This window comes from Zonotrichia albicollis, chromosome Z, assembly GCF_047830755.1.
Source record: "Zonotrichia albicollis isolate bZonAlb1 chromosome Z, bZonAlb1.hap1, whole genome shotgun sequence".
Taxonomy (NCBI): domain Eukaryota; kingdom Metazoa; phylum Chordata; class Aves; order Passeriformes; family Passerellidae; genus Zonotrichia; species Zonotrichia albicollis.
The window spans coordinates 34,131,106-34,155,091 of NC_133860.1; the positions used below are offsets into that span (position 1 = coordinate 34,131,106).

At 35.7% G+C, this 23,986-nt stretch overlaps 1 protein-coding gene across 6 annotated transcripts in view; it reads left to right on the top strand.

Annotated features, from left to right (window-relative positions):
* The window catches only part of MAP3K1 (mitogen-activated protein kinase kinase kinase 1), a 59,133-nt gene extending 35,147 nt beyond the window's left edge, over positions 1-23,986 (top strand). For all 6 annotated transcript variants that reach the window (XM_074532394.1, XM_074532390.1, XM_074532392.1 and 3 more), the window contains exons 2-20: positions 279-429; positions 2,398-2,604; positions 4,333-4,533; positions 5,312-5,428; positions 5,984-6,132; positions 8,447-8,568; positions 9,269-9,350; positions 9,474-9,651; positions 10,063-10,353; positions 10,790-10,911; positions 11,908-11,999; positions 12,209-12,398; positions 12,715-13,981; positions 15,016-15,168; positions 16,476-16,638; positions 18,010-18,141; positions 19,141-19,283; positions 19,754-19,885; positions 21,354-23,986. In XM_074532394.1, the coding sequence (XP_074388495.1) occupies positions 286-429; positions 2,398-2,604; positions 4,333-4,533; positions 5,312-5,428; positions 5,984-6,132; positions 8,447-8,568; positions 9,269-9,350; positions 9,474-9,651; positions 10,063-10,353; positions 10,790-10,911; positions 11,908-11,999; positions 12,209-12,398; positions 12,715-13,981; positions 15,016-15,168; positions 16,476-16,638; positions 18,010-18,141; positions 19,141-19,283; positions 19,754-19,885; positions 21,354-21,503 (4,035 nt within the window). In that variant the 5' untranslated portion in view covers positions 279-285 and the 3' untranslated portion in view covers positions 21,504-23,986. The remainder of the gene's footprint in view (positions 1-278; positions 430-2,397; positions 2,605-4,332; positions 4,534-5,311; positions 5,429-5,983; positions 6,133-8,446; positions 8,569-9,268; positions 9,351-9,473; positions 9,652-10,062; positions 10,354-10,789; positions 10,912-11,907; positions 12,000-12,208; positions 12,399-12,714; positions 13,982-15,015; positions 15,169-16,475; positions 16,639-18,009; positions 18,142-19,140; positions 19,284-19,753; positions 19,886-21,353) is intronic.

Consider the following 23,986-nt stretch of genomic DNA (forward strand, 5'->3'; position numbering starts at 1 on the left):
GGTTTTGTATTTGCCAAGATCTTCGTTTTTACTGGGTGTTCAGTGCTACAAGCAGTGCGCACATTTTGAAGAATATTCCGCTAAACAGGTATTCTGCTTCAAATGGCAGAAGAGATTAGTTGTAACTCTTAAAAGGCTTCTTGTGGTCTGGTGGAAATAATGTTTTAGCAGCTGCATTGTAAGGAGAGGGAGAATAGGGTGGCACAAAGTTTAAGAATGCAGTGACATTATACTTCAACTGAAATTAATTGTGTTTATGACTTTTTTCTTTGCTGTAGTCGTGACATGGAGAATAAAGAAACCCTTAGGGGGTTGCAGAAGATGGATGACCGCCCAGAAGAGCGCATGATCAGGGAGAAACTTAAGGCAACATGTATGCCAGCCTGGAAGCATGAATGGCTGGAAAGAAGAAGCAGAAGAGGCCCTGTGGTATGTGGCACTGATGGAAGGACAGTATCTGTAGCAGCTATTACAAATAAAAGTCTCTTAAATTTCTTTCTATTAGAAACCTTTTTTTTCTTTACAATTTCTCTGCTCTTAGTTGTGGTGCTCGTGTCCGTGTCCTGCGCGGTGTTTATAGGGCAGCGGGGCTGGCTGAGAGCAGCGTCCGCGGTTGTTGCTGTTTGTTTGTTTTTAAGCCAAGGCGTTATCGCGGCGCTGCTCTCTGAGCGTCCCGCACGGCTGCGGCGCTGCTGCCCTCCAGCGACCGAGAGTAAAAACCTCCTGCAACCTGGAGCAAACACAAACTCTGCTGTTCCTTCTGCCAGCTGTCAGCTCTCATGAGGTTTGCATGGCAGTGTTCTCTTAGCCTTTTGGATCTTGCTTTGGCATAAATGGCTTTTAAAAAACGTAGGTGGATCAAACCTGGAGTACTTTAGGAGTAGTTCCAATTCTACTCAGTATAATGTTGGTTAATTAATACCCATTACTTACCTATGAACATAGTTGGTTGATATGACTCCCATGTACCACTAATGTAAAGTTAAGATCATCTGATGCAGTAGGCAAGTGTTTGGGGACAGCTTCTCTGGAACAGAAATAAGAAGGTTCTGTTGGTTCTATTGTGAGAAATAATGTTGAAAATACTTAAAAGTGCACCGAACCCCATTACCTCAAAGGTTCAAATAACACAATTTTAACTTTAAAAATTTAAATGCTTTTGGGTTACTGAATAGCTTGAAATTATTTCTCTGCTCAGCTCACTTCCCTTGAGGTTTGTGGGTGTGTTAATACAAGATTTGGTGCTCTAGATTCTCAGGTACTATAATTTGACACTTGTGATGTTTTTAACACAAGTACTTTGTCCATAGGTACATGAATTTTCATTTTGATCTTCCAGGCAAGGAGAGGCATTACTGCATTAATTGATAGGAGGGAAAAGAGGGTTTTCATTGCTCTTTATATTTCTCTTCTATCCTGTTCGCTTTTGTAACTGGGCACTGAGTCTAGATATCTCTTATTATCCTGAGGTTGGAAAGCCCCTTTCAGTTTTTGTCTTAAAGAGACTTCTGGAACTTTCTAGGAGATATGTGCTCTGTTTATCTGAGTTGTTGCTTGGAACTTCCTTCCAGTGTTGAGTCAAGCCTCTGAGACATTGAGAAATGAAGAACTAAAACTGAATCTTCCCATTGTGACTGTTTTTAATTTGATTCCCAGGGACATTACTCTTCTTATGCGTTCTGTGGGTCTGGCTGGCAGAAAGCTGAAATAATGTCTTGAAATATTCCAATTCTCAATGTCAAAATTTAGTGTTGATGCAACAAAGCACTACTCTGTATGTGCTCCTTTTGCTTGAGCTCTCCCTGTGTCCACCATGCATAGTGGTTAGCTCAGATACTGGATGTGGTGTAGCTCTTTTGCTTGTATGGCAGACAAAAAAACCTGGACATGGTTTTTACAAAGAATGGGATACTTAATTTTGCTGGAGTACCTCCATGTTTGAAGTCTTTGTTTTGCATAGTGTTATGTTAAAGAAATAGTAGCCCTAGTATTTTTTCCAGCTGGTACCATGTGGTATGCATGGATCCAGTATTGTAGCTCTTAATAAGAGCAGTACCTGTAGAGAAGAAAATTATTTTGGCTTCTACTATGCGAATGGTGAAACAGCTGGTTTTTTAGGTATCATGAATGGTAGTTACAGGAGTACTTTGAGAATCAAATCAGTTGCTGCCATAACTAATATAAGCTGCACAAATTGACAGGAATAAAGGTTCTTGCTTTTGTGTTGCATATAGATCATTAAGCTAATTCCTCTCAAATGTTAGTAGTATGGCCTAAGAAGTATTTGGATGTCCATATGATAGCTTAATTACAACAAAGGAATTATTGATTAATTTGCTTTGCTTTAATATGAAATTACCAATTAATAATTTTAACATCTCGTTTAATTCCTGCAAGGTGGTGAAACCTATCCCTGGAAAAGTAGATGGATCAGAAATGAACAAACTCTGTCTAGATCCTCAAGCTGAAGGACACAGCACTGCTTCTTCACCTACGCAAAAAGGAAGACGTAGTCCTTCTCCTAGCAGTTCCTCTTCATCATCTGCTAGGACAGTTAAATCTGAGTCACCAGGTGTTAGAAGAAAAAGGGTATCTCCAGTGCCTGTAAGTTGCAAGCTGTGATGTAATTTTCAGTTTGGCTATATTCTACAGTCTTGCTTATAGGGGCAGTAGGTCCTCCCTCTGTAGAGCAAGATTCTGATATGAGGAGGTTATTACAGAATATCACTTGAATGACCTATATATCTCATATGGTATTTCTCATGTGTGTTTTTCTTTTTCCTGCAGTCCTGCTTTCATTTGCTAGGAAATAAACAAAGAAATATAGGTACTCAATCATGAATACATGTATGTTTTCTTAGCTTGATTAGCATGAAGAATTACTGGTAGTTTTTTTTGTTGGTGAGGGGGTTTTTTGTTGTTGTTTTGTTTGGTTTGGTTTTTTGGTTCGTTCGTGGGAGTTTTTTTTCTTGTGTTTTTTTTTAAATAACTAGTCAGTGTCTCCTGCCTGTCAGTTCTCTGTGCAGGTATATTCCATTAAGGATGGGACTGTGGATGAGATGAAAATTCCTGTAGAAAAGTCTTACTGGTATGCTCTAGTGATCCTCTATTTCAGAGCTTACCTTTATGTACAGATTAGGGAAGACTTCATATATGTACTTTGTTAGAAGTCTACACTTACTATCACTGCATTCTAGAGAACATCTAGAATAGAATGTTTTGAGCAAGAGTAACTGGCTTAATTAAAAAAGACAAAGAGTATATTTTGAGCAATAATATCTAACACTCTAGCTTGTTGTAAGAAGGCTCATCAACAGTTAAATTCACAGTGCAATTCACAATGCAATTAGAGGATAAATAAGATCTAATTGGTTTTATTTTCCCATTTTCTAAACAAGTTTTTCCAGTATCAGTTAAAAAATGTACTGTCAGTCTCCTGAACTAGAGATAAGTATCAGAAGTTACGGGACAGCAGCACTGGTCCTTTCCTCTTGACAAGAGAAGTTGAAAGGTTAAAAAAGAGAAAACAACTATTTTTACTTGTTTGGGGGTTTTGTTTTATATTAACTTTTCACATTAAAAACATTAAAATCCAGTTTATATTTTACTTATATGATGGACAGTGAATTCATTATTACTTTCATCCTAACATGAAATTCAATGCATACAAATAAAAGCAGAAGATCTGAAATGGGATGGAACCGTTAGTGCATCTCATAATGTGAGAAATGTGAGCAACTTTAATGAAGACAATCTTCCCAAAATGTTTGGGCCATTTACTTTTTGATTATGGGGAAACAATATTAAAAAAACGCTAAAGCATCCTCATCTAAAAGTTGCTTAATTGGTGGAAAAGGGAGCAAGCTGTATCTTTTTTATTTTCCTTTGGAAATTTCTTAAACTTTTGATCTTGAAGTTATATTCCCTTTTTTAACCTGCAGTCATAGCATTTTTTCATTTAGGAAATAGATTCTATATAGTTACAGCTATATAGAATAATCTTTATTGAGTAATAAGTCCCTTATTATCTTCTGCAATTGATAGTTCAGTAGTAATATGGTAAGGCAACATATGACAACATGAAAATAAGAAGCAATTTGAAAGACTCCTTTTGTGTCCCGATGTCAGACAAGTTTCAGCTGCAGAATTTCAGTTTTCTTCTGACCTTGGCTACAGGGCATGGGAGAAAAGTAATCCTTTTAAATCATATAGTTGAACAGATTGTAGTACTTCCAGGTTTTGGGGACGCTTACTCTGTGAATAAATAAACAAACCATACCTATTTAAACATTTTTCTGTCCTTTGGCTGCTCATGACGGAGGCATTGTGTAGTTTCAGAGCGGACGGATAACGCCGCCTCGACGAGCCCCATCTCCAGATGGCTTCTCTCCGTACAGCCCTGAGGAGACAAATCGCCGAGTCAACAAAGTGATGCGAGCCAGGCTGTACTTGCTGCAGCAGATAGGACCCAACTCTTTCTTAATTGGAGGCGACAGCCCTGATAATAAATACAGAGTGTTTATTGGGCCTCAGGTAGGAACATCTCTGTCTTATAGCTTTTATCAATTCATAGTTAACTTCAGAAAACTGTCCAAAGCCAGATTTGTTCAATTGATGATCGCTATTCTATAAATTAATGTTTAAAAATTCTAATCTGTACTCATGCAATACCAAAATTGGTTTGTAATTTGCAAATTACATTTGTCTACATTTTCTCTTTTTTAAAAGAGAATGAGTCTTTTAAAAGAAAAAAACTCCTTCTTAGAAGTGGCTCTGAATTATATGCCTTAGATATTCTTCGCTGAAATTTGACCAGTTAATTCCCCTATTCATGAAATGTGTATAAATTACAAACACATAATTCTCTTAATAGTGTGATAATTTCATTCATACCCATAATTGAGATAACTTTCATAGGTTGTCTTGGTACTAATGTGATGCAGTACTGGGACACATCCAGGTTTGGGTGAACAGAAGCATGTCATTTAAGTTTGGTTGGTGTCATCTTGTGATGTCATACTTCCAGTATGAAGCAGCTATTGATTAAAAAAAGCAGCAGTTGATTAAAAAAAAAAGGGGGGCGGGGGAAGAAAATAAATTGAAAACTGGTGTCGTAATTTTATGCATTCATGTTTGCATTTCTTAATAATATTTTAGGAATTCTCTGTTTTTGTAAGGTTATGCAAGAGAACATTTATGCCTATATATGAAGCACTTACTTTTGTTGAGGGGATGGGTATGTTCTATGATACACTTAAATGTGGAAAAATTGTCAAGTCAGTAGAACCATAGGATATTCTTTTCTTTGCAGACTTGTAGCTGCGGCCGTGGGACATTTTGTATTCATCTGCTGTTTGTTATGCTGAGGGTCTTTCAGCTTGAACCCTCAGACCCAATGCTGTGGAGAAAGACGCTGAAGAACTTTGAGGTAATCAATTTCTGATAGATGTAATGATGATCTAGAATAGACTCCATAATGTCTTCAGGACACTCTCTGAAACATGCTGAAAACTGTTAGATTTCAAAGTAACAAAAATATATGTTTATAATTATATCTTTAATTCAGTCTCAGGAGTTCTGTAAGTGGAAAAAATTACCTGCAAATGTAAGACATAACTGTATAAATAGTAGAGAGCTGTAGTTTGATGAGTAATTCAACTCATGGGATTTTCTATTAAGATTTATAGATCTGTCTCACTGATTTGTTAAAAGGAAGAAAAAATGTGGGTATTTTGAAGTAATTGTGTGTATACTTTAAGCTGTTATTTATTTTCAATAAGCAGATAAGTTTTTGGTGTAAAATGTTTCTTGTGATCTTTTTAGTAGTAAGACTTGTGAAATTGTTGCCACGACTGCTAACGCATTAATGTGAAGGTGAATAGATTTTTCCTGTTAGCAGTAGTTTACACTTCGTTAATATGACTTTTAATTACAAGATATTCATAGCATAAATAAGACTGTTGCTATCTTTTTCTGATGTTAGGTTGAGAGTTTGTTCCAGAAATATCACAGTAGGCGTAGCTCGAGGATCAAAGCTCCATCTCGTAACACCATCCAGAAGTTTGTCTCACGCATGTCAAATTCTCATACATTGTCATCATCTAGTACTTCTACATCTAGTTCAGAAAACAGGTTAGTATTTTTTAAAGGAATTACAAGCTTTATTTTGTAGTTTCAGACTCACCTACATTCTTTTTGTTCAAAGCTGCTTTCATTTCAAGCCACGTTAAGTCTCTGCATTTGCAAGCAATCAAGTCAAGCATACATTAGTCACTGTGGTACCAAGTGGGCATATTTGTTTTGTAACTTCTGTTTAGAAAATGTTAAGTAAAGTTGTGAAAATAATTTTGCGAAACAAACTTAAATCTTGAGTGCAGATTGAAGCATACATAAACTTTGGAAGCCTATTGTTTGCAACTTTTTTTTTAATATAGCACTTGTGCAAATGTTAACAAAAGAATAAATGTGATTTTTGTCTCCCATCTGCTTTGGAGAAAAGCTTGTGGCTCTGACAATGCACTGAAAAATGTTTAGGTTAAATGCACAGTATGTAAACACATACATAAATATAAAAACAGAAGCAAGCATATGTTTTTAAAATACTTAATTAAAAATGGTTGATTAAATTATTTTAAGAGAGCTATTAACATAGTAGTTATGCCTTGCCTGTGAATTCATGCCTTGTCTGTGAATTTCCAGTGATGTGTTATTCTTTCGTATATTTTTCCTTGACTACTTCTCCTTGAGTACTTTTGTACATACTTTTCCATGGTTTTGAAAAGATACTGATTAATTTTTTTTAACAAATAATTTGTGCTTGCATTATTTAGTGGGTAAACTCTACTTCATTTAGAGAGGTCAGACCAAAGACAGCAAGCCTAATTGAGGCTTTGTTTTGTGTGAAGTGGAATCTAACTTAAGGAGTACCTTGATATGTTACTTTGTGATAATAAGCATGTACTAAGATGAATATATTCAGACAGGTTTGTAATTCTGATATACAGACTGACATTAATCTCATTTCATCTTTTACTTATTTTTCCAAACTGTGTCTCTGTAAATAAGTTGCATAAACAAAGTTGTTATATATATAATTACTCTGGAACTACTTACCTGGCAAGCCAGTTCCTTTTATGTCAATGCTTTCTGTAGGAACTTTTTTTCCACAGGATTGTGAACTTTGCTGCATTAGTTATCACTTATTACAGGATGAAAGATTTTCAGTTGTTTGCCACTACACCTGGTGGTACTGATTCACCCTGCAATACCGATTGAATGAGAGAAGCTACTGTTCTGTCCAAGTCTAAATTTGTATGATATAGGAATTGAATAACACTGAGTATCAGATTCATTTGAGTTGGAAGTTTACTCAGTTCTGATAGTTCCTGTGACTAGCAATTATGTTTTGCTTACTGCTAATTTGTCAAAAATAAGTTTCTAATTAATACATACATACATGCACATGTGGAGAATTATTTTTAATTGTAAGCTTACTTGGTGGAGCTTTCAAGGAATAAATAGCTTTGCAAGCATTTACAGAGAAATAGAAAGGAATACATGTGTATAGGAATAATGCATGTACAAGCTGATTTTATTTTGAAAATATATTGTTGGTGAATAAATGCAGGATGCCTGCAAAATTTTAGATGCACGCCAACTGTAATTTACTTTTTTTGCCATGAGTTTTTAGAGTTTTACACATTTAAATAATATTGCAGTAGATTAAAAATCTGCTTTTCATTGCATGTTGTTTAAGTTTAGAAGAGTTTTTTTGGCAAATGGTGGTCCATTTAAAAATTAAAGTGGATAAAAATTAAACAAACAGGAAAAAAGGGAAAATAATTTTTTTAAATATCTGGGTATAACATGTATGTTACTGTTTATGCGAATCTGTTCCATCAGTTTCTGTTAGTGGCAGAAAATTCTTGAGTAGTTGTTTAATTTTTGAGTTTTAATATGTTCATCAAAGAGTATTTACAGTTTCTTGTAAAGGGCTAAAAACTGCCTTGTGACTCCATACTTTGAAAGGAATGTGATGAAAAAGAATGTGGGTAGTTTTCAAATTGTAAGAATTCCTTGGGTTTTCAAACCCAAATGATAAATTAAAAAGTGAAGGTTGGTTTGTTTAAAGAAGCCTTAGGGAAAAAATGTTAAGTGCCCAAAGCTGAGCCTTTCAATCTCTAATTGGTATCTGACCTAGTTTGAAAAGATGTCATGTGTTTTGTGACTTTCCTTTTCATTTTAACAAAGTGTTGTCTGTACTTAGTGCTTCTGAAAATCTGGTTGCTTACTTACTCAGACCAAGGTTTAGGAGAATGATTCATGAATAGCCTAAAGTTATCCAGAAGTGACTGTTCCAAACTGGAAGTTAATCTTTTTTCACTGTTAAAGCATGTTCTGAATTCTGATATGCCTCTTCTACAATCAGAAATGTCTTTTTTTGTAGTATGAAGGATGAAGAAGAGCAGATGTGCCCCATTTGTTTGTTAGGCATGCTGGATGAGGAGAGTCTAACTGTGTGTGAAGATGGCTGCAGAAACAAATTACACCACCACTGCATGTCAATATGTATGTTATCTTTGTTTTGTCAAGTTCTGGTGACTCTAAACCTGCAAAAGTATTATACCTCAGTATGGTTTTGAGTTGTTTGTTTTATGTTCAATAAAAAAAACAGATCTGCTTGTAAATGATGGCTGGTAACTCTGAACATTTGGTATCATTCAGGTACTATTGATATACTTTATTTCATCAGTTATTCACAAACCAAGTTTGTAATTCAATGCTCTGATAGAGAAGTTGCCTGCAGGTTTGGAGGTTCACCTGAGTGAAAACACTATGTCTAATTAGAACAAGGTTAGGAACGGACTTTCAACTCCCTGTGAGTTGTCTTTAGAATGCATAAAAGTAATGTAAAGCTAGCTAGGGTTATATAATGAATTATGAAGTATGTTTCAATAATACATCAAATAAAATATATAAATATTTGCATTTTGCATTAACAAATAAATTTTGTGTATATTTGAGGTACAAAAGGACCTGAATTTCAGTTCCTAAATTAAAATATTAATTGTAGTACTAAAGTTGAGTAATTTCTTTACACAGAAAAAAAAAAGTTTAAGCATCCATATTTTAATGCTCAGGCTGCTCAGTTCAAAAGTATTAATTATGAAACTAATGTTCTTCAGTAAAACTTAAAAGTAATTATTCCATCTTCTGGTTTTGTACACTATAAAACTTCAGTGCATATGATCCTGTTGCTGTATTCCAGGGGCAGAAGAATGTAGAAGAAACAGAGAGCCACTCATCTGTCCACTCTGTAGATCTAAATGGAGATCTCATGATTTCTATAGGTGAGGATTCAGTTGGTGTACAATAAGCTATCTGTTTCTGGATCTTTAATTGATATTTTTGAATATCTTGCATTATTTACCTCAGATGTTTAATTTGTAATCTGTGTTGTTCTTGATCTATAGTCATGAATTGCCAAGCCCTGTGGATGCTTCTGTTCTTCGTATGGTTCAGCAACAATCTCAGCAGCAGTCAGCAGTTGGATCACAGAGAAGAACTCAAGATAGCAATTTTAACCTTACTCATTATGGAGTCCAGCAGATCCCTTCAACATATAAAGATTCAGCTGAGCCATGGATTCAGGTAATTCTCTTCTGTGAATGACCTAATAGACTTTAGAGTGTGAATATGGGTTCAGCTGAACATGGTGTCAATACACTTAAAAATGAGAACTTGCATTTCCTTTATTTCTGCCATTATTTTTGTCTGGTATAGCCAGACCTTGTTTTCAGGACTGTTAATGTATTGAAACTGACTTCGTGCTTAGTAATTAAAATTCTCTTAACAGAGTTTTTACAGAACCAAGTAGCATCTAATTGATGATGTTTTATTTCTGTCACAGAATCTTTTGTAATACACTATACCTTGGACATATTTTGCCTTGATGATTTTTAACTAGGAAGTACCTTTCCTCTTTTTGGTTGCTCTTGTTAGGTACTTAAGTTGCAGCATTATTAATTTTGACTCCTGTAATGTTGCTTTCTTCCTTTGCAGGTATTTGGGATGGAGCTAGTTGGCTGCTTGTTTTCTCGAAACTGGAATATACGAGAGATGGCACTTAGACGTCTTTCCCATGATGTTAGTGGTGCTCTGTTACTGGCTAACGGTGAAAGCACTGGAAACTCTGGAAGCAGCAATGGAAACAACACAAGTGCTGGAGCTCTGGGAGCAGCTAGTGGGTCGTCTCAGACCAGTATCTCAGGAGATGTGGTGGTAGAATCCTGCTGCAGTGTGCTGTCCATGGTCTGTGCTGACCCTGTCTACAAAGTGTATGTTGCTGCTTTAGTAAGTAGTTGTTTACTTGTTGTATTCTACTAATTTCACATTACTTCATTTTAGAAGGAGGAGGAAATGGGAGAAGATGAGTGAAATCAAGAATCCTAGTACTTGTTAAGCACCACTGGTGACTTTTAAATATGCTTTGAAAGTGGGGTGATCAAGATACTCATCATAAGTGAAAGGACATGATTTTACTGTCACTTGCCACAGTGCTAAGTATTGACAGTATTTGTATGTCTTGTCAATCTCAAAGAGGAGTTGACCAGTTTTAGCAGTGAATATGTAGTAAGCTATTTATCCTTCAAACATTTCACTGACGCTTTGAACACAATTTATGTAGAACTGAATTTACAACTCCTTAATGCTTATTTAGGTCTCTTTAAAAAAATTAAAATTGTGTAGCTAGTTGGATTTCATATGTATTTTTTTCCCTTTCTCTTAGAAAACTTTAAGAGCCATGCTGGTGTACACTCCCTGTCATACTTTGGCGGAGAGGACTAAACTACAGCGACTTCTCAAGCCAGTTGTAGAGACAATACTAGTTAAATGTGCAGATGCTAACAGGTATGATGTCTCATGTACTTGATTTTGGATTAATACCGAAATACCTTTAAGCTTCATTTGTTGCTATTCATGTGTAACCAGTTGGTGTTAAAATAAAATGTGTGGGTTGTAAATATATGTCATTGTTTTGCTAGCCTGACTGCTGCTTGCAAACTTCTGGCTTGAAATATAGGCTTTGCAGGCAAGTGATTGTATAGCTTGTTTTCATAAGGGCTTTTTGCCCCCTTAAAGTACAGGAAGATGTTAGGTGTAGGCATGAACCCATCCCTCCCATCTCCGTTTTTGTTGTTTTGGCCTATTTCTCATGACTCTCCTTAGAGCTATGAGCAAGTACTCCTCAGTATTCTTCCTGCTTCAGCAGAAGTTGTAACACATGTTGGCCATGAAGTAGTAGCAGTAACATAACAATTCTGATTCGTAGTTCAGACTGTAGTGGTAGGAGATAGCTATTTAGGGTGAACTCCCTTGGCTTGAGTCTTCCTGTCCTAGGCTACCCTCTTCGTTCTTCCAGGCCAACCATTTCTTTTCCTGTACTGTAAACTAGATGAACTAGAACTCCAGCAGCTTGAGTTTTGTCTCTCAAGGCTTAGTTTCTAAGCAGCATTTTTTTCTGAAACTGCAGCTAGAGATCCCCCCAGCAACAGTCTAGCAAGAGAATATCTAAAGTTAAAGTAGTAAGTGAAATAGAAGTGTTTTTATGCATTTGGCTACATTTGGCAAGAGAACAAGGTAATTTGAGGTTTTGTTTGCATATCAGTGATAGACATTACATTTCTGGAAGTATCTTTGTGAAAATGTCACAACCTTTACCTTACCTTTGTAAGATAAGCTTACAAAGAGTGGGTTATAGGTGGTGTGAAATCATTTTACACATAATTCCTAGGTGATGATTTTTTAAGTATAACTGCTGATGATTTTTTAAGTATAATGAATAGGATCTTTTTCCTTGAAAGCATTTGCTAAAGGAGTTCTTTTTTTGGTTTTACTTTCTTACAGTCGAACAAGTCAACTTTCAGTCTCAACGCTATTGGAGATGTGTAAAGGTCAAGCGGGCGAGTTGGCAGTTGGGAGAGAAATACTTAAATCTGGTAATAGCTTCATATGCAAGTGAATTATACAAGCAAATAATACTGGAATTTATCAAGTACAAGCATAGCAAAGAGAACAGTATTCCTGTCAACAGTTTGGAAGGGGGCTAATTTGGGCAAACAATGAGTAATTCTGTATGATACAGTTCTGATCTTTGTGTAGACTCTGAACATAATACCTAATCTTCATTTTATCAACTTTTTTATAGGATCCATTGGTATCGGAGGTGTTGATTACGTCTTAAACTGTATTCTTGGAAATGAAATTGAATCTAGCAACTGGCAAGCACTGCTGGGGCGACTTTGTCTAATAGACAGACTTCTGTTGGAATTTCCTAGTGAATTTTATCCTCACATTGTCTGTGGAGATGTCTTGCAGGCTGATACCGTAGTTGACAGGTACTTTCTTGTACTCTATACAAATCTTAGTCTTTGTTGTTGAATTTGTTGTAGGTGATTTCATAAAAGAAGTAACTGTTCTAATTCCTGTAAACAAATAACATATGTTTATATGCAAAGTATTTTTGCTTTACAGAGTAAGTAATTGTCTTTTTAAAAACAACTGACCTGTGAAGCATTTTTGAAGCACCAGTGCAACAATAAATCTCCTTCCTACTTCAGAACTGACAACTAAATACATTGTTTTGAAACAGCTTTTTTGATACTAGTTAACTAGAGTATGTCAATTTATAAAAGACCACTTTTCTTTTTTTAGGTATAAGAAGCTTCTTTCCCTCTTAACTTTCGCCTTGCAGTCAATTGACAATTCCCACTCAATGGTTGGCAAACTGTCACGGAGAATATTTTTGAGTGCAGCAAGAATGGTAGCAAGAGTGCCCCATATTTTTGTAAAGCTGTTAGATATGTTGAGCGTGACAAGCTCAACTCATTATGCAAGGATGCGTCGACGTCTGATGGCAATAGCAGATGAAATGGAAATTGCAGAAGCCATTCAGCTGGGCATGGAAGAGATGCACTCTGGGGAATGCCGACATGAAGACTTTTTACACCTACCTGTGCCAGACAACTCTCCAGAAACTACAGAAAATAATACTCCGAATAATACTGTCCAGTTATCAGGGAAAAGTGGGAAAGGTTTAAGTGACAGAAAACTGAGTGCCAGTCCAGATGACATTTCTGAGATGCTAGCTGGCCTTGCTATGGGACTTCCTGTTTCATCAGTAACCACTGAGCAACCAAAACCAGCCATACAAACAAAAGGAAAACCCCACAGTCAGTGTGGGAACTCTTCTCCCTCATCCAGTCATTCCCAGTCACTATTCCCAACACTTCTGTCTCCATCAAACACATCTGTACCAGCTGGCACTGTAACAGATATCTCTAAACTCAGACCTCAGGGATTTGTTCCCTGCAAAATCCCTTCACCTTCTCCTCAAACACAGCGGAAACTTTCTCTCCAGTTTCAGCGAAACTGTTCTGAAAATAAAGAATCTGAGAAACTCTCTCCGGTTTTCACCCAAGCCAGGCCATTGCCATCCAGTCATGTACATAGGCCAAAGCCATCACGACCCACCCCGAGTGATGTGAATAAGCAAGGAGAAACCTTAAAAAGCAGTATGACACTTGACCTGAATGATATTTCACAGTGTGATGGCAATAGCAGTGCAGTTATACCAAGTGAAGAGACAGTGTTCACACCAGTAGATGAGAAGTGCCGGCTGGACGTTAATGCAGAGCTCAATTCCAGTATTGAGGACCTGCTTGAGGCCTCCATGCCAACGAGTGATGGCACAGTCACATTCAAGTCTGAAGTTGCAGTTCTTTCTCCTGAGCGGGCAGAAAATGATGATACTTACAAAGATGATGTAAATCATAATCAAAAATGCAAGGAAAAGATGGAAGCTGAGGAGGAGGAAGCTTTAGCTATTGCTATGGCAATGTCAGCATCCCAAGATGCCTTGCCAGTAATTCCCCAGCTACAGGTTGAAAATGGTGAAGATATCATAATCATTCAGCAGGATGTAAGTATATGTATGAGAATTTAGCTTAAGTCTCAACTGAGGGTCATGGAAATGATAAAGCAGTGCTGTTACATTTCAAAAGTGTAGAAAACATGAAGGTGCTCAATATCCTTTCATATGAAATTGGATATAAATTTGAGGGTACTAACAGAATCCTTTCATGTTATTAAAAAATCTAGAGAAGGTGTTTGCAAGAGAAGCACTATATCATGTATCAACATTTAAAGTGACAAATAAGAAAGTGTAAAGTTGAGGAAACCAGGAAATAAAACTAAAAATTTTAAGCAAGAGTAGAACTGTACTGAGTCCTAATGCTGATTTACTTTGAAGGCAATTGTACGTAACCAAACTAATTTTTGAAAGAAAGAATGGGAAAAGATCTTGTCATCCTGTCTTGAGAGAAGATGAGAGATACTTTATTAGTCAGAAAAAAATACATATATATTTGCGAATAGACAAAAAGCACAAGAAATAATAATAAAGGGTTATTGTATTTGTGATCCTTTGAGGCAACAACATGTAAAGCATAAAATTTGAGGGATAAATTTAACAGAAAACAACCCGATTTTGGTTCTATTTACTGTAGGTGCAAGCTAAAGCCTTATCTTAAGCTTATTTGTGATCCTTTGAGGTAACAGGCTGTAAAGCATAAAATTGGAGGGATAAATTAAATAGAAAACAACCTAATTTTGGTTCTGTTTACTGTAGGTACAAGCTAAAGCCTTAACTAAATGTGAGTCAAGGAATAGAAAAAAAAGTTGTGCTCTTACTTGTGTCCTCTAATCTTGCCTTTCACCTTCATGTAGTAACACAGAGGAAGCTCTGTTTCATGTAGTAGAGTATGTGGGTTACAGAATGCTCTGGTGCTCTCATCTATATAACTATAAACTATATGAACGTATGTACCTAGCTGTTCAAGGAAGTGTAAGGGAGAGGAGAGGCATGTAAACTTGGATATTTTCTAACACTTCAGAATGTCTGTATTTTAGATGCATGTTAGTAAACTTGGAATTGGTTTTGAATTTAATTTGCAGACACCGGAAACCCTGCCTGGACATACCAAAGCAAAACACCATTATAGAGAAGATGCAGAATGGCTTAAAGGTCAACAAATTGGTCTTGGAGCTTTCTCTTCCTGTTACCAAGCTCAAGATGTGGGAACAGGGACATTAATGGCTGTAAAACAGGTAAATACTTCAGGAAAGTACCTCACTTTGTTGTGTTTTTTTCTTTCAGACCTCTTGTGTTCCTGCTTCTTCCCTGTCCTGTGTTCTGACATGAAACATAATTTAAAAAACCTTTATGTGCATGTATTAACTTTATATACAAGCTTTTTTAGTCTTCTTAGAGTGAAAAAAAGTCCTCTGTTCTATGCCCATTTTCTTCCATAGTTCTTCAAGTGCATTTTCATTTCTATCATGTTCATAAAATGGTGACTGAGTTAGGAATGGAGCCCAGATAATTGATTCCAAATGAATGCCCTATTTGCAAGGTTGCTGTTTTAAATAGTTTCTCCTCACTTGTCAAGAATATTTTCCTTATGACTTTAAATGGAGGAAATATAGTTTAGTGTTTGTATCTTGTGATTCAACTTTGCTAACTAACTAGCTTGGAGGCAAGTATTAGTATATAGTTTATTTATACTATATACTATATTAGTATAGTATATAGTATAAATAGTATCTTACTATTTAAATTATTAGATACAGAAGTTGTGGCTGAGAAGAGGCACATGCTTCAGTCAAGATTTCTGAAGGTTTCAGGTGTGAGTAAAGTGTTCACACTAGAGCTGCCCTAGGGCTGAATTAGTAGTAACAAAATAAGGGGGCATTTTAGTCCCAACACTCTTATCAGTTCTACAGTGAAGTTACACCTATGAGGTAGAGAAAATGTTTTGAAGTTGCTCAAGGGAAGAGTATGTGCCGTCATTTATTCCTCCTTTGAAACTCTTTTCAAGTGGGACTTCCCATGTGGTCCCAGAGAGATGATGATGGTGATGCCTGGAGAAATTCCCTGCAGCATACCAGTATGTCATATTTGGTATGGATCACAGCTGAAATTGGCTCCAATTACATTACTTCTGATCTGTCAGGTTGAATTTCTGTAAGAGCTTTAGTTGTGAAACATTTATAATTTAACTGGTAAAATTTTATAAGGGACATTCAGAATCCCACTTCAGGCCTTTTCTTTCTTAGTTTTTCTCAATTTTGGGAAACCAAGGGCTTTTTCCTAGTTTAAACAGAGTTGAAAAGAGGGATGTTTCCCCACTCTGTACTTGGAGAAGATTTTGTTTGTACCCTAAAAGATGGCTCTTAATTTTCTGTGACTGTCTCACATGGACATAGGTTCTCAGCTGGTGGGGTTGGAAGTAAAAAGTAGTTTCAGCGGGTGAAAACCTCTTCTTGCTGCTGTACTGAAAGACAATTACAGGACTTGTACTTAAGTTAGTAATATTTATATTATATAAATTATATAATATCATATTTCAAAACAGGTGACATATGTCAGGAACACATCATCTGAGCAAGAAGAGGTGGTTGAAGCACTGAGGGAAGAAATAAGGATGATGAGTCATCTGAACCATCCTAATATTATTCGAATGTTGGGTGCTACATGTGAGAAGAGCAACTATAACCTGTTTATTGAATGGATGGCAGGTGAACATAACATTTGACAACTGGTGAAAATAACATTTGAGTCTTGAAATGGTATTTGCTAGTGGTATTGCTAGTGTTGCTTGAGGTTGTGAATTTATATTTTCATTGCTGTGTTCGCAGTCTGTGTAAAGGTCTACTTACAGAACAGCTGAAGTGGTTGTAGCAATATTCTTAATGGTGCATCCTTTTGTGATTTGGAATTTTCCATACCTAATCTCTTAAAACAGTTGGTTGGAAACCCTGACTTTTCTTTCCATTTCTGACTGCAAGTGAGAAGTTTTAAATTTTTATTTATTTCCAACTGAAGTTACTCTCTCTCAAACTGTTGCATTTTCAGTGTATCTGTGTAGCTATGGGTTATTATTAAAAATAACTTCCTAGAAAGTTTGGAATACCTGTCACTGTGTCCCAAGATTTTTCATAAAGATTGTGTCAGGCATTGTGTAGAGGTATTTAAGAACATTTAAAGTAAGTTTCAAATAAGAAGTAAGTAGTGCTTTTGGAAAAATTAATTCAAATCTTAAACCTTTTAACTGGTAATCTAGTAAAAAAAACTGAAGTGTTTTCATAAATGTGTAGAGTAGGGACAAGAAAATCTGTCTTTATTTTGAGAAGTAGTTTTATTAATTTTATGAATGTTTGCTGCTGTCCAGTTTTATACATCCTTAATTGCTGTAAATGAAAGCATTGCACCCTAAATTATTGTCAGAGTGCTAACATGCAAAGCTCCCAAGTATATGTCATTACAATAAGTAGTGCAAGAAATATTTTCTCAAAATTTAGAGTGCTAAACCTTTAAGTGTAATTTTTTTCTGAAATATTATTATTTAGCTAGTTAAGTGTCAGGAATTGTGTTTACCTCATTCAAGCCCAGTCTATATTACAATACTCTGAGAGAAAAATTTGAAATCCAAACTCTTGAGAATCTGTTGCCAGTTTTCGAAAATAGAGGAAGATACTGCTTTTCCTTGCTTGTCTGCATAGTTCTATGTATTGGATGAGAACAAACATAAATTAAAATATTTAAAGGGAATACTTGCTGGAGATTGCCTATTGCCTCAAAAAATAGTTAATGTTCTCCTGTTTACATGTTAATGTGGAGTGTGGATAAAGTGTTGTTTTTAAAGAAGTATAAAATCATTAGGAAGCACGAAGACTTTCATCTTTAATATGTACAATTCAATTTAGAAAGTAATTGAAGAATGAACTACATAACTTTTTACCTACAAAATTATTTTAATTTTGGGAGGAAGAGGAGGGAGAAATATGACTTAGAGATACTAATATCAAGTTCCAGTTTTAGGATGCAGTGTTGCACTCTACTAATGGAATGTGTTAAGTATTGATAGAATATATTGTTTTGTCTTTTAGGGGGTTCAGTTGCTCATTTGTTAAGTAAATATGGAGCCTTCAAAGAATCGGTTATTATTAATTACACAGAACAACTTTTACGTGGCCTTTCTTACCTCCATGAGAATCAGATAATCCATAGAGATGTTAAAGGTGAGAATAACTGATAAATTCTTTTAGAAGGAGTATTCAAAAAGCAGCATATGTTTTGGCCTGAGATCTATTTGTTCTCTCAGATACCATCTCAGGAGTGGTACTTCTACTGGGATTGTCGGATCATTTATAAGAAACTCTGTAACTGAAATTAATCAAAATGCTACTGAAATTAATCAAAATGTTTGTGGCAAGCTTGTGCGTATTTGCTACCTGTACTAATAGTTTAGAAAAATTGTCTGGGTTAGTTAAAATAAGATAGAAAGTTACCATGCAGTTTTAAAACTACTGCTTCTTAAATTAATGTAAATGTTTATGCTGAAATGATAGTAAAATCTGTGAACAAACCAAGATAAAGAGGCTAGATTTCTAATGTGTGGAGACACTGTGATGAGTTTTCTTACTTCATCCTAGTTGAACATAAATACAGTTGCACCCTGAGTAAAATGTGAACTTAACTGGGAAATACCAGTCTTACTGAATTTTTCCCTTTAATGTCACTGTAGCTGTCCATGAACTGGAGACATATAAATATAAGTAGAACATACTGAAGGCATATGTGTCTTTACTAATTTTTGAAACAGTAAAACTTTATATTGTTTGTAACCTCTTTAAAGCAACTCAGGGTTGCTTGATCATGAAATAACTTCAAATTTCATGGGGAGCTACAGGCAATGAAAGCCTCCAGGACTTTGGGTAACCATTTTCTTCCATTATACCATCTCCAGGCATTGTTCCAGAATCCTGTGTGTTTGCCCTACTTTGAAAATTTGATTGCCTCTCAAAATCTCTTGAACAGCCTCAAGCTGTGTGCAGTATCATTCAGGCATAATGAAAAGTGAGGTTATTAGACCGTATCCTTGATTTTTAGATTTCCTTGATACTGAGGTGGGGAATGTCAAACTGTTTTATAATTTTGAGGTGCAGAGAGCAAAAATGTTCATCTTTTTCCCTGTAATAGAAAGCCAACTAGTAGGTTTTTTATTTTACTGTTGACAGGTGCCAATTTGCTAATTGACAGCACAGGTCATAGATTAAGAATTGCTGATTTTGGAGCTGCAGCCAGGTTGGCATCAAAAGGAACTGGTGCTGGGGAGTTTCAGGGACAGTTGTTGGGAACTATTGCATTTATGGCACCGGAGGTAAGAAACCAATTTTTAAAGTTATTTCAAAAAGTTTGTTTGAAGTCTTTAAGCTAATTCATATAGCCAAGTAACATAAAATTGCTTTATATGCTTCAAATGTGTTTTAAATGCCTTTGCTCTAAAGATTGGGAATGATCATGGCGATGATGACATTTCTTTCTTGCTGTCATTGTTTCAAGCAGTTTGGTACAAGATATTGTTATCACAATGCCCAAATGCCCAAATGACCATTTGCTCAAAAACTAGCCATTGCAAGGTACTTTGCTTGCCACTTGGTCAGGCATTTTATTTACTAGATCTCTAGACCTGTGTAAATCTTGTGGCATTTACATCACTGGTCATTCTCTTAGCCTGAAATGTTAATCAGAATACACTTGTTTGGTGATGTGTTGAGGTTTACTTCTAAATGACTTAGAGCTAAGAGACTTTGAATTATATAATCTGATTTTTGGTATCTGTCTGTTCAGGTCCTGAGAGGTCAGCAATATGGGAGGAGCTGTGATGTGTGGAGCGTTGGCTGTGTTGTCATAGAAATGGCTTGTGCTAAACCTCCTTGGAATGCAGAGAAACACTCCAATCATCTTGCTCTGATATTTAAGGTATGGTTTTTTGTTATTATCAATATACTACAAAAAAAGACAAGTAATCTTGGTATACAGCGATGTGAATTTTAGAAAAGTGTGTAGCAGGGGTTGTTGCAATTGGGTTTTTTTTTTTATGTTGGAGCTGTTAGCACAGAAGCAATACTGGTACCAATATAATCATACTTGCTTCTTAAAAAAACCAACAAAGAAACTGATACCAAAAAAGAGATACTAATACATGATATTCAAAATCATTATAGAATGGTTTGTGTTGGAAAGGACCTTATAGATAATCTAGTTCTACCTTCCCTACCATGTGCTGGGACGCCTTCTACTAGACCAGGTTGCTTAGAAATGTCTGATCTAAGATATAAAAATATAGTGTAACATGCTAAAAAAAAAAAAAATTAGGAATAGAGTTGATCTTAAATTAGGCAGAAGACTGGGGTGTTAACTTTTTCTTACAATCCTGTAAAATACAGAAGCTCTTTTTTCCATAAACCATTTGTGTAAGTATTCATATTTCACAGTGGGGAAAGTTCTTTTATAAAAGCCTAATGTTTCACAATCAGATTTTGCTGAAAGATATTTTCCAATATGCCATGCTATGTATGATTTTTGCCCCTTCCTTTGCTTGCTAGATCATTCATCTTGGCATTCATTTTTTATACTAAAATCAGTTAATTATTTTAATTCTAAAGGTCCAGTTTTAAAGAGCCCCCCAAACCCAGCTTCCATTAAAGTTTTTATGGGAGACCTTGGCATGTACTTCAGTGTGAGCAGGTGCCAAATGAGCAAAGAATGAATGAAGAAATGAAGAAAATACTGCTGCAAATAAAGGAAGTGTTTGTAGAAAACAGACATTGCACAGCAGTACTCAGAAATGTTCTAAGTAGAATCACTTGTGCTAAGAGAGGCAATTGTCTTGGTTCTGCATTGCTGTGAATCTGCTGGTGCCACTCTAGTGTTCCCAGTCATTCTGCTTTAATCCAGATAGATAACATTAAAATTAATTTGATTGGGAGGGGTCTGTGTCTTTCTGAGAAATATTTGCCTTTGGGGTAGTAGCAGAAATACACTAAAGGCAGTGCAAGAAAGCACACCCAGTGTAACTTGTTGTAGCGTAACATCGCTCAGCTTCATCTCTCTCTATGGTGTCTCATGCCAGTTAACAGTGAAGGCGACTAAAGAATGTCCATATGTGTGCTGAAGGAGGTTTTCCTGTGGCCTGCTCTGAGATGGTCACTGCAAGATCTTGCTGTGAGGAGAACTTTTGGAGAAAAGTATCAGGAGGGAGTCAAATTAAAAAGCAATAGGCATAAGGACAATAAACTGAAAGTAGTAATGTAATCTTCAAACTGCAGTAGGAAACATGCTGAATGGAGAAAAATTCATCAGCTGAAATATCAGTTTGTAGAATGTTTTTGGGCTAAGAGAGGAGGCATTATCACTGACTTCTAAAAAGTTATTTCCCCTTGTTCAGATTGCTAGTGCAACTACTGCTCCATCAATCCCTACACATCTGTCTCCGGGCTTGAAAGATGTGACTCTTCGGTGTTTAGAACTTCAACCTCAGGACAGACCACCTTCAAGGGAGCTGCTGAAACACCCAGTCTTCCGTACTACATGGTAGCTACTTATTTGTAAGGCTGAAATACTGAAGAAAATGCTACTGAATATACAGTAACTGTCTTGCAGTGCAGTTACGTGCAGCAAATTATATTATTCTGCTGGCCTTAATGATAGATATATCAAGAGCATAAGGCCAGTGGAGGACCCTACCTAAGTATGTGATTGACAAATCAAGATCTTTACCTAAGCTCAGTATGCAACATTTGACAATTCATGCAGAGATTTGTAAACTGTGCCTTTTCAAACATCTGGCTCTATGTTAACATAAAAATATTTTTCCTTAAATCTGCATGATTATTTAGCAGGTAAGTGATTTTTATTTTATTTAGAGCACTTTTTCAGCACTATTAGAAGCTGAGAGGCTCAAGATCTATTTTAATATCGCAATCACTGTTCAATTTCACATGTAGATGCTCTGCAATTAGTAAGTTTTCAATACTGGTTAAAAGGACATTCTGTCTGCTCTCTGAGTTACAAATCCAAATATTGATGGAAACTTTAAAAAAAGCATTTGCCTTCCTATAAAGTAAGAGCAGGCACTCATGGTTCACTGTGCATTTACTGCTGGCCATGTAATTTCTTTTGAAATCAAAGTTTTTCTTTGTATTTTTAACTTTCATGAAAAGGGGATATTTTAAAATAGTCTTTAGAAAAAAAGATGCAAGCTGTGTCAAGGAATATTTTCCTGACACAAGAGTTTTAAAACCAGATTTGCTGGAAATCTGGGATAAAATGCCACTTTCAACAAGGATGTTGAAGGCTCTGATAGTATAGGTTATTTAATAAACAAGATTGTTCTGTATAAAGTAACTTAGTCTGAACCATGCTAGAAGTTGTTGAGCCTTTTTTTTCATATAGCTGTTTCTTCTGGCAAATCGTGTAGAGAAGTTTCATGTCAAGGGCCCCCCAAACCCAGCTTCCATTAAAGTTTTTATGGGAGACCTTGGCATGTACTTCAGTGTGAGCAGGTGCCAAATGAGCGAATCTCATTCTTTGTGTAAAGAAACTGAGGTTACATTCTCTACTGATAACAAGTTTTACCTGCTGTTTTCCTTCTGCCGTACATCATCGATTTACTGTAGCCATTAGTGGTAATTTAATTTGAAAATGTTAAAAATATTACCATAAGAAAGGTATTTATTTTAACAAGAAACAAACTTGGACTTGAAGATCCAGATAAAGTAAAATGTGAAGTAAAGCTTCACCTGTAGTGCAAAACTTGTTGGTTTTTAGGAGATGTGGGGTTTTTTTTAAACGGTTTTTAAAAATTATTTTAAAGGCAGGTTTTTAGATTCTGATGCATGTAATTCTGAAGGAAAATGGCAGCTTTTTCTTTTGCTTTTTTAAAAATGGGGATCTTTTTTAATCTAATAATGATTGTGTTTAATCCATTTTGAAAAAAATTACTGTTCGTGTTATAACTCTTCAGAAGCCAGTTGGATTGTTGGACTCAAATAGAATTGGTTATTTTCAAAGACTCAGGACAAGCTAAATAAGCTATAGTACCTTAAAAGTGTATAATACAAATTGGAAGCAAGACATCTTTAAAGATACGTTTACATGAATGATAGTGCTCATACTAATAAAAAAAAAAAACAAACCATGTCATTAGTTGTGAATGTGTTTCTTTTGGAAATTTTACATTCCTTTGTTTTTGAAGATTGGCAGACTTTGAAGAGTTAAAAAGATAATACCGAAATGTGAAGTTTGGTAGCTCTGTTTTGTACTTGACTTTTTTTTGACCACTTTAGAATTTCTCATTCTAATAAGATTGTTTCCAAGTCTTTCCTATGTGCAAGCTTTAAAGGATGCACTCTTGCCAATTCATGTACTGGAAGATCAGTTTTCAGATTAATACTGTTTCTGGCAGAAATGTAAACTGTATAAACTGATGAACCTCAGCTAATCAGTATTACTATGTAGATCACCATGCCTACCACATTTCAAACTCAAACTGCCTCTTAGGTGTCCAAATGCATTTGTTTGAGTTTGCATTTCCCTTGGCTTGCTGGTAATTGTGGTGTTTTTAAAATGGAGATGTGATGTAATATTCTTATTTTCTTTGGATCAAAGCTGGACTGAAAATTGTATTGTGTAATTATTTTTGTGTTCTTAATGTTATTTGGTACTTAAGTTGTAAATAACGTCTACTGCTGTTTATTCCAGTTTCTACTACCTCAGGTGTCCTATAGAGTTTCTTCTACCAAAGTTCACTTTCACAATGAAATTATATTTGCTATGTGACTGATTCCTAAGACTTCCAGGGCTTAAGGGCTAACTTCTATTAGCACCTTACTGTGCAAGCAAATTTTACAGAAATCTCTGGGTTAAGAAATTTGGCTTCATTGTATCCTTTGTTATTTTAAATATATCAAGATATTTTAATTAAAAGTTTTTACCCCATTGAACCAATTTTATATAGTATAATTTGTACGTATTTTGGTGGTTTTTGTCTTTATAGTAAATAAAAGTTTTTGAACAAGC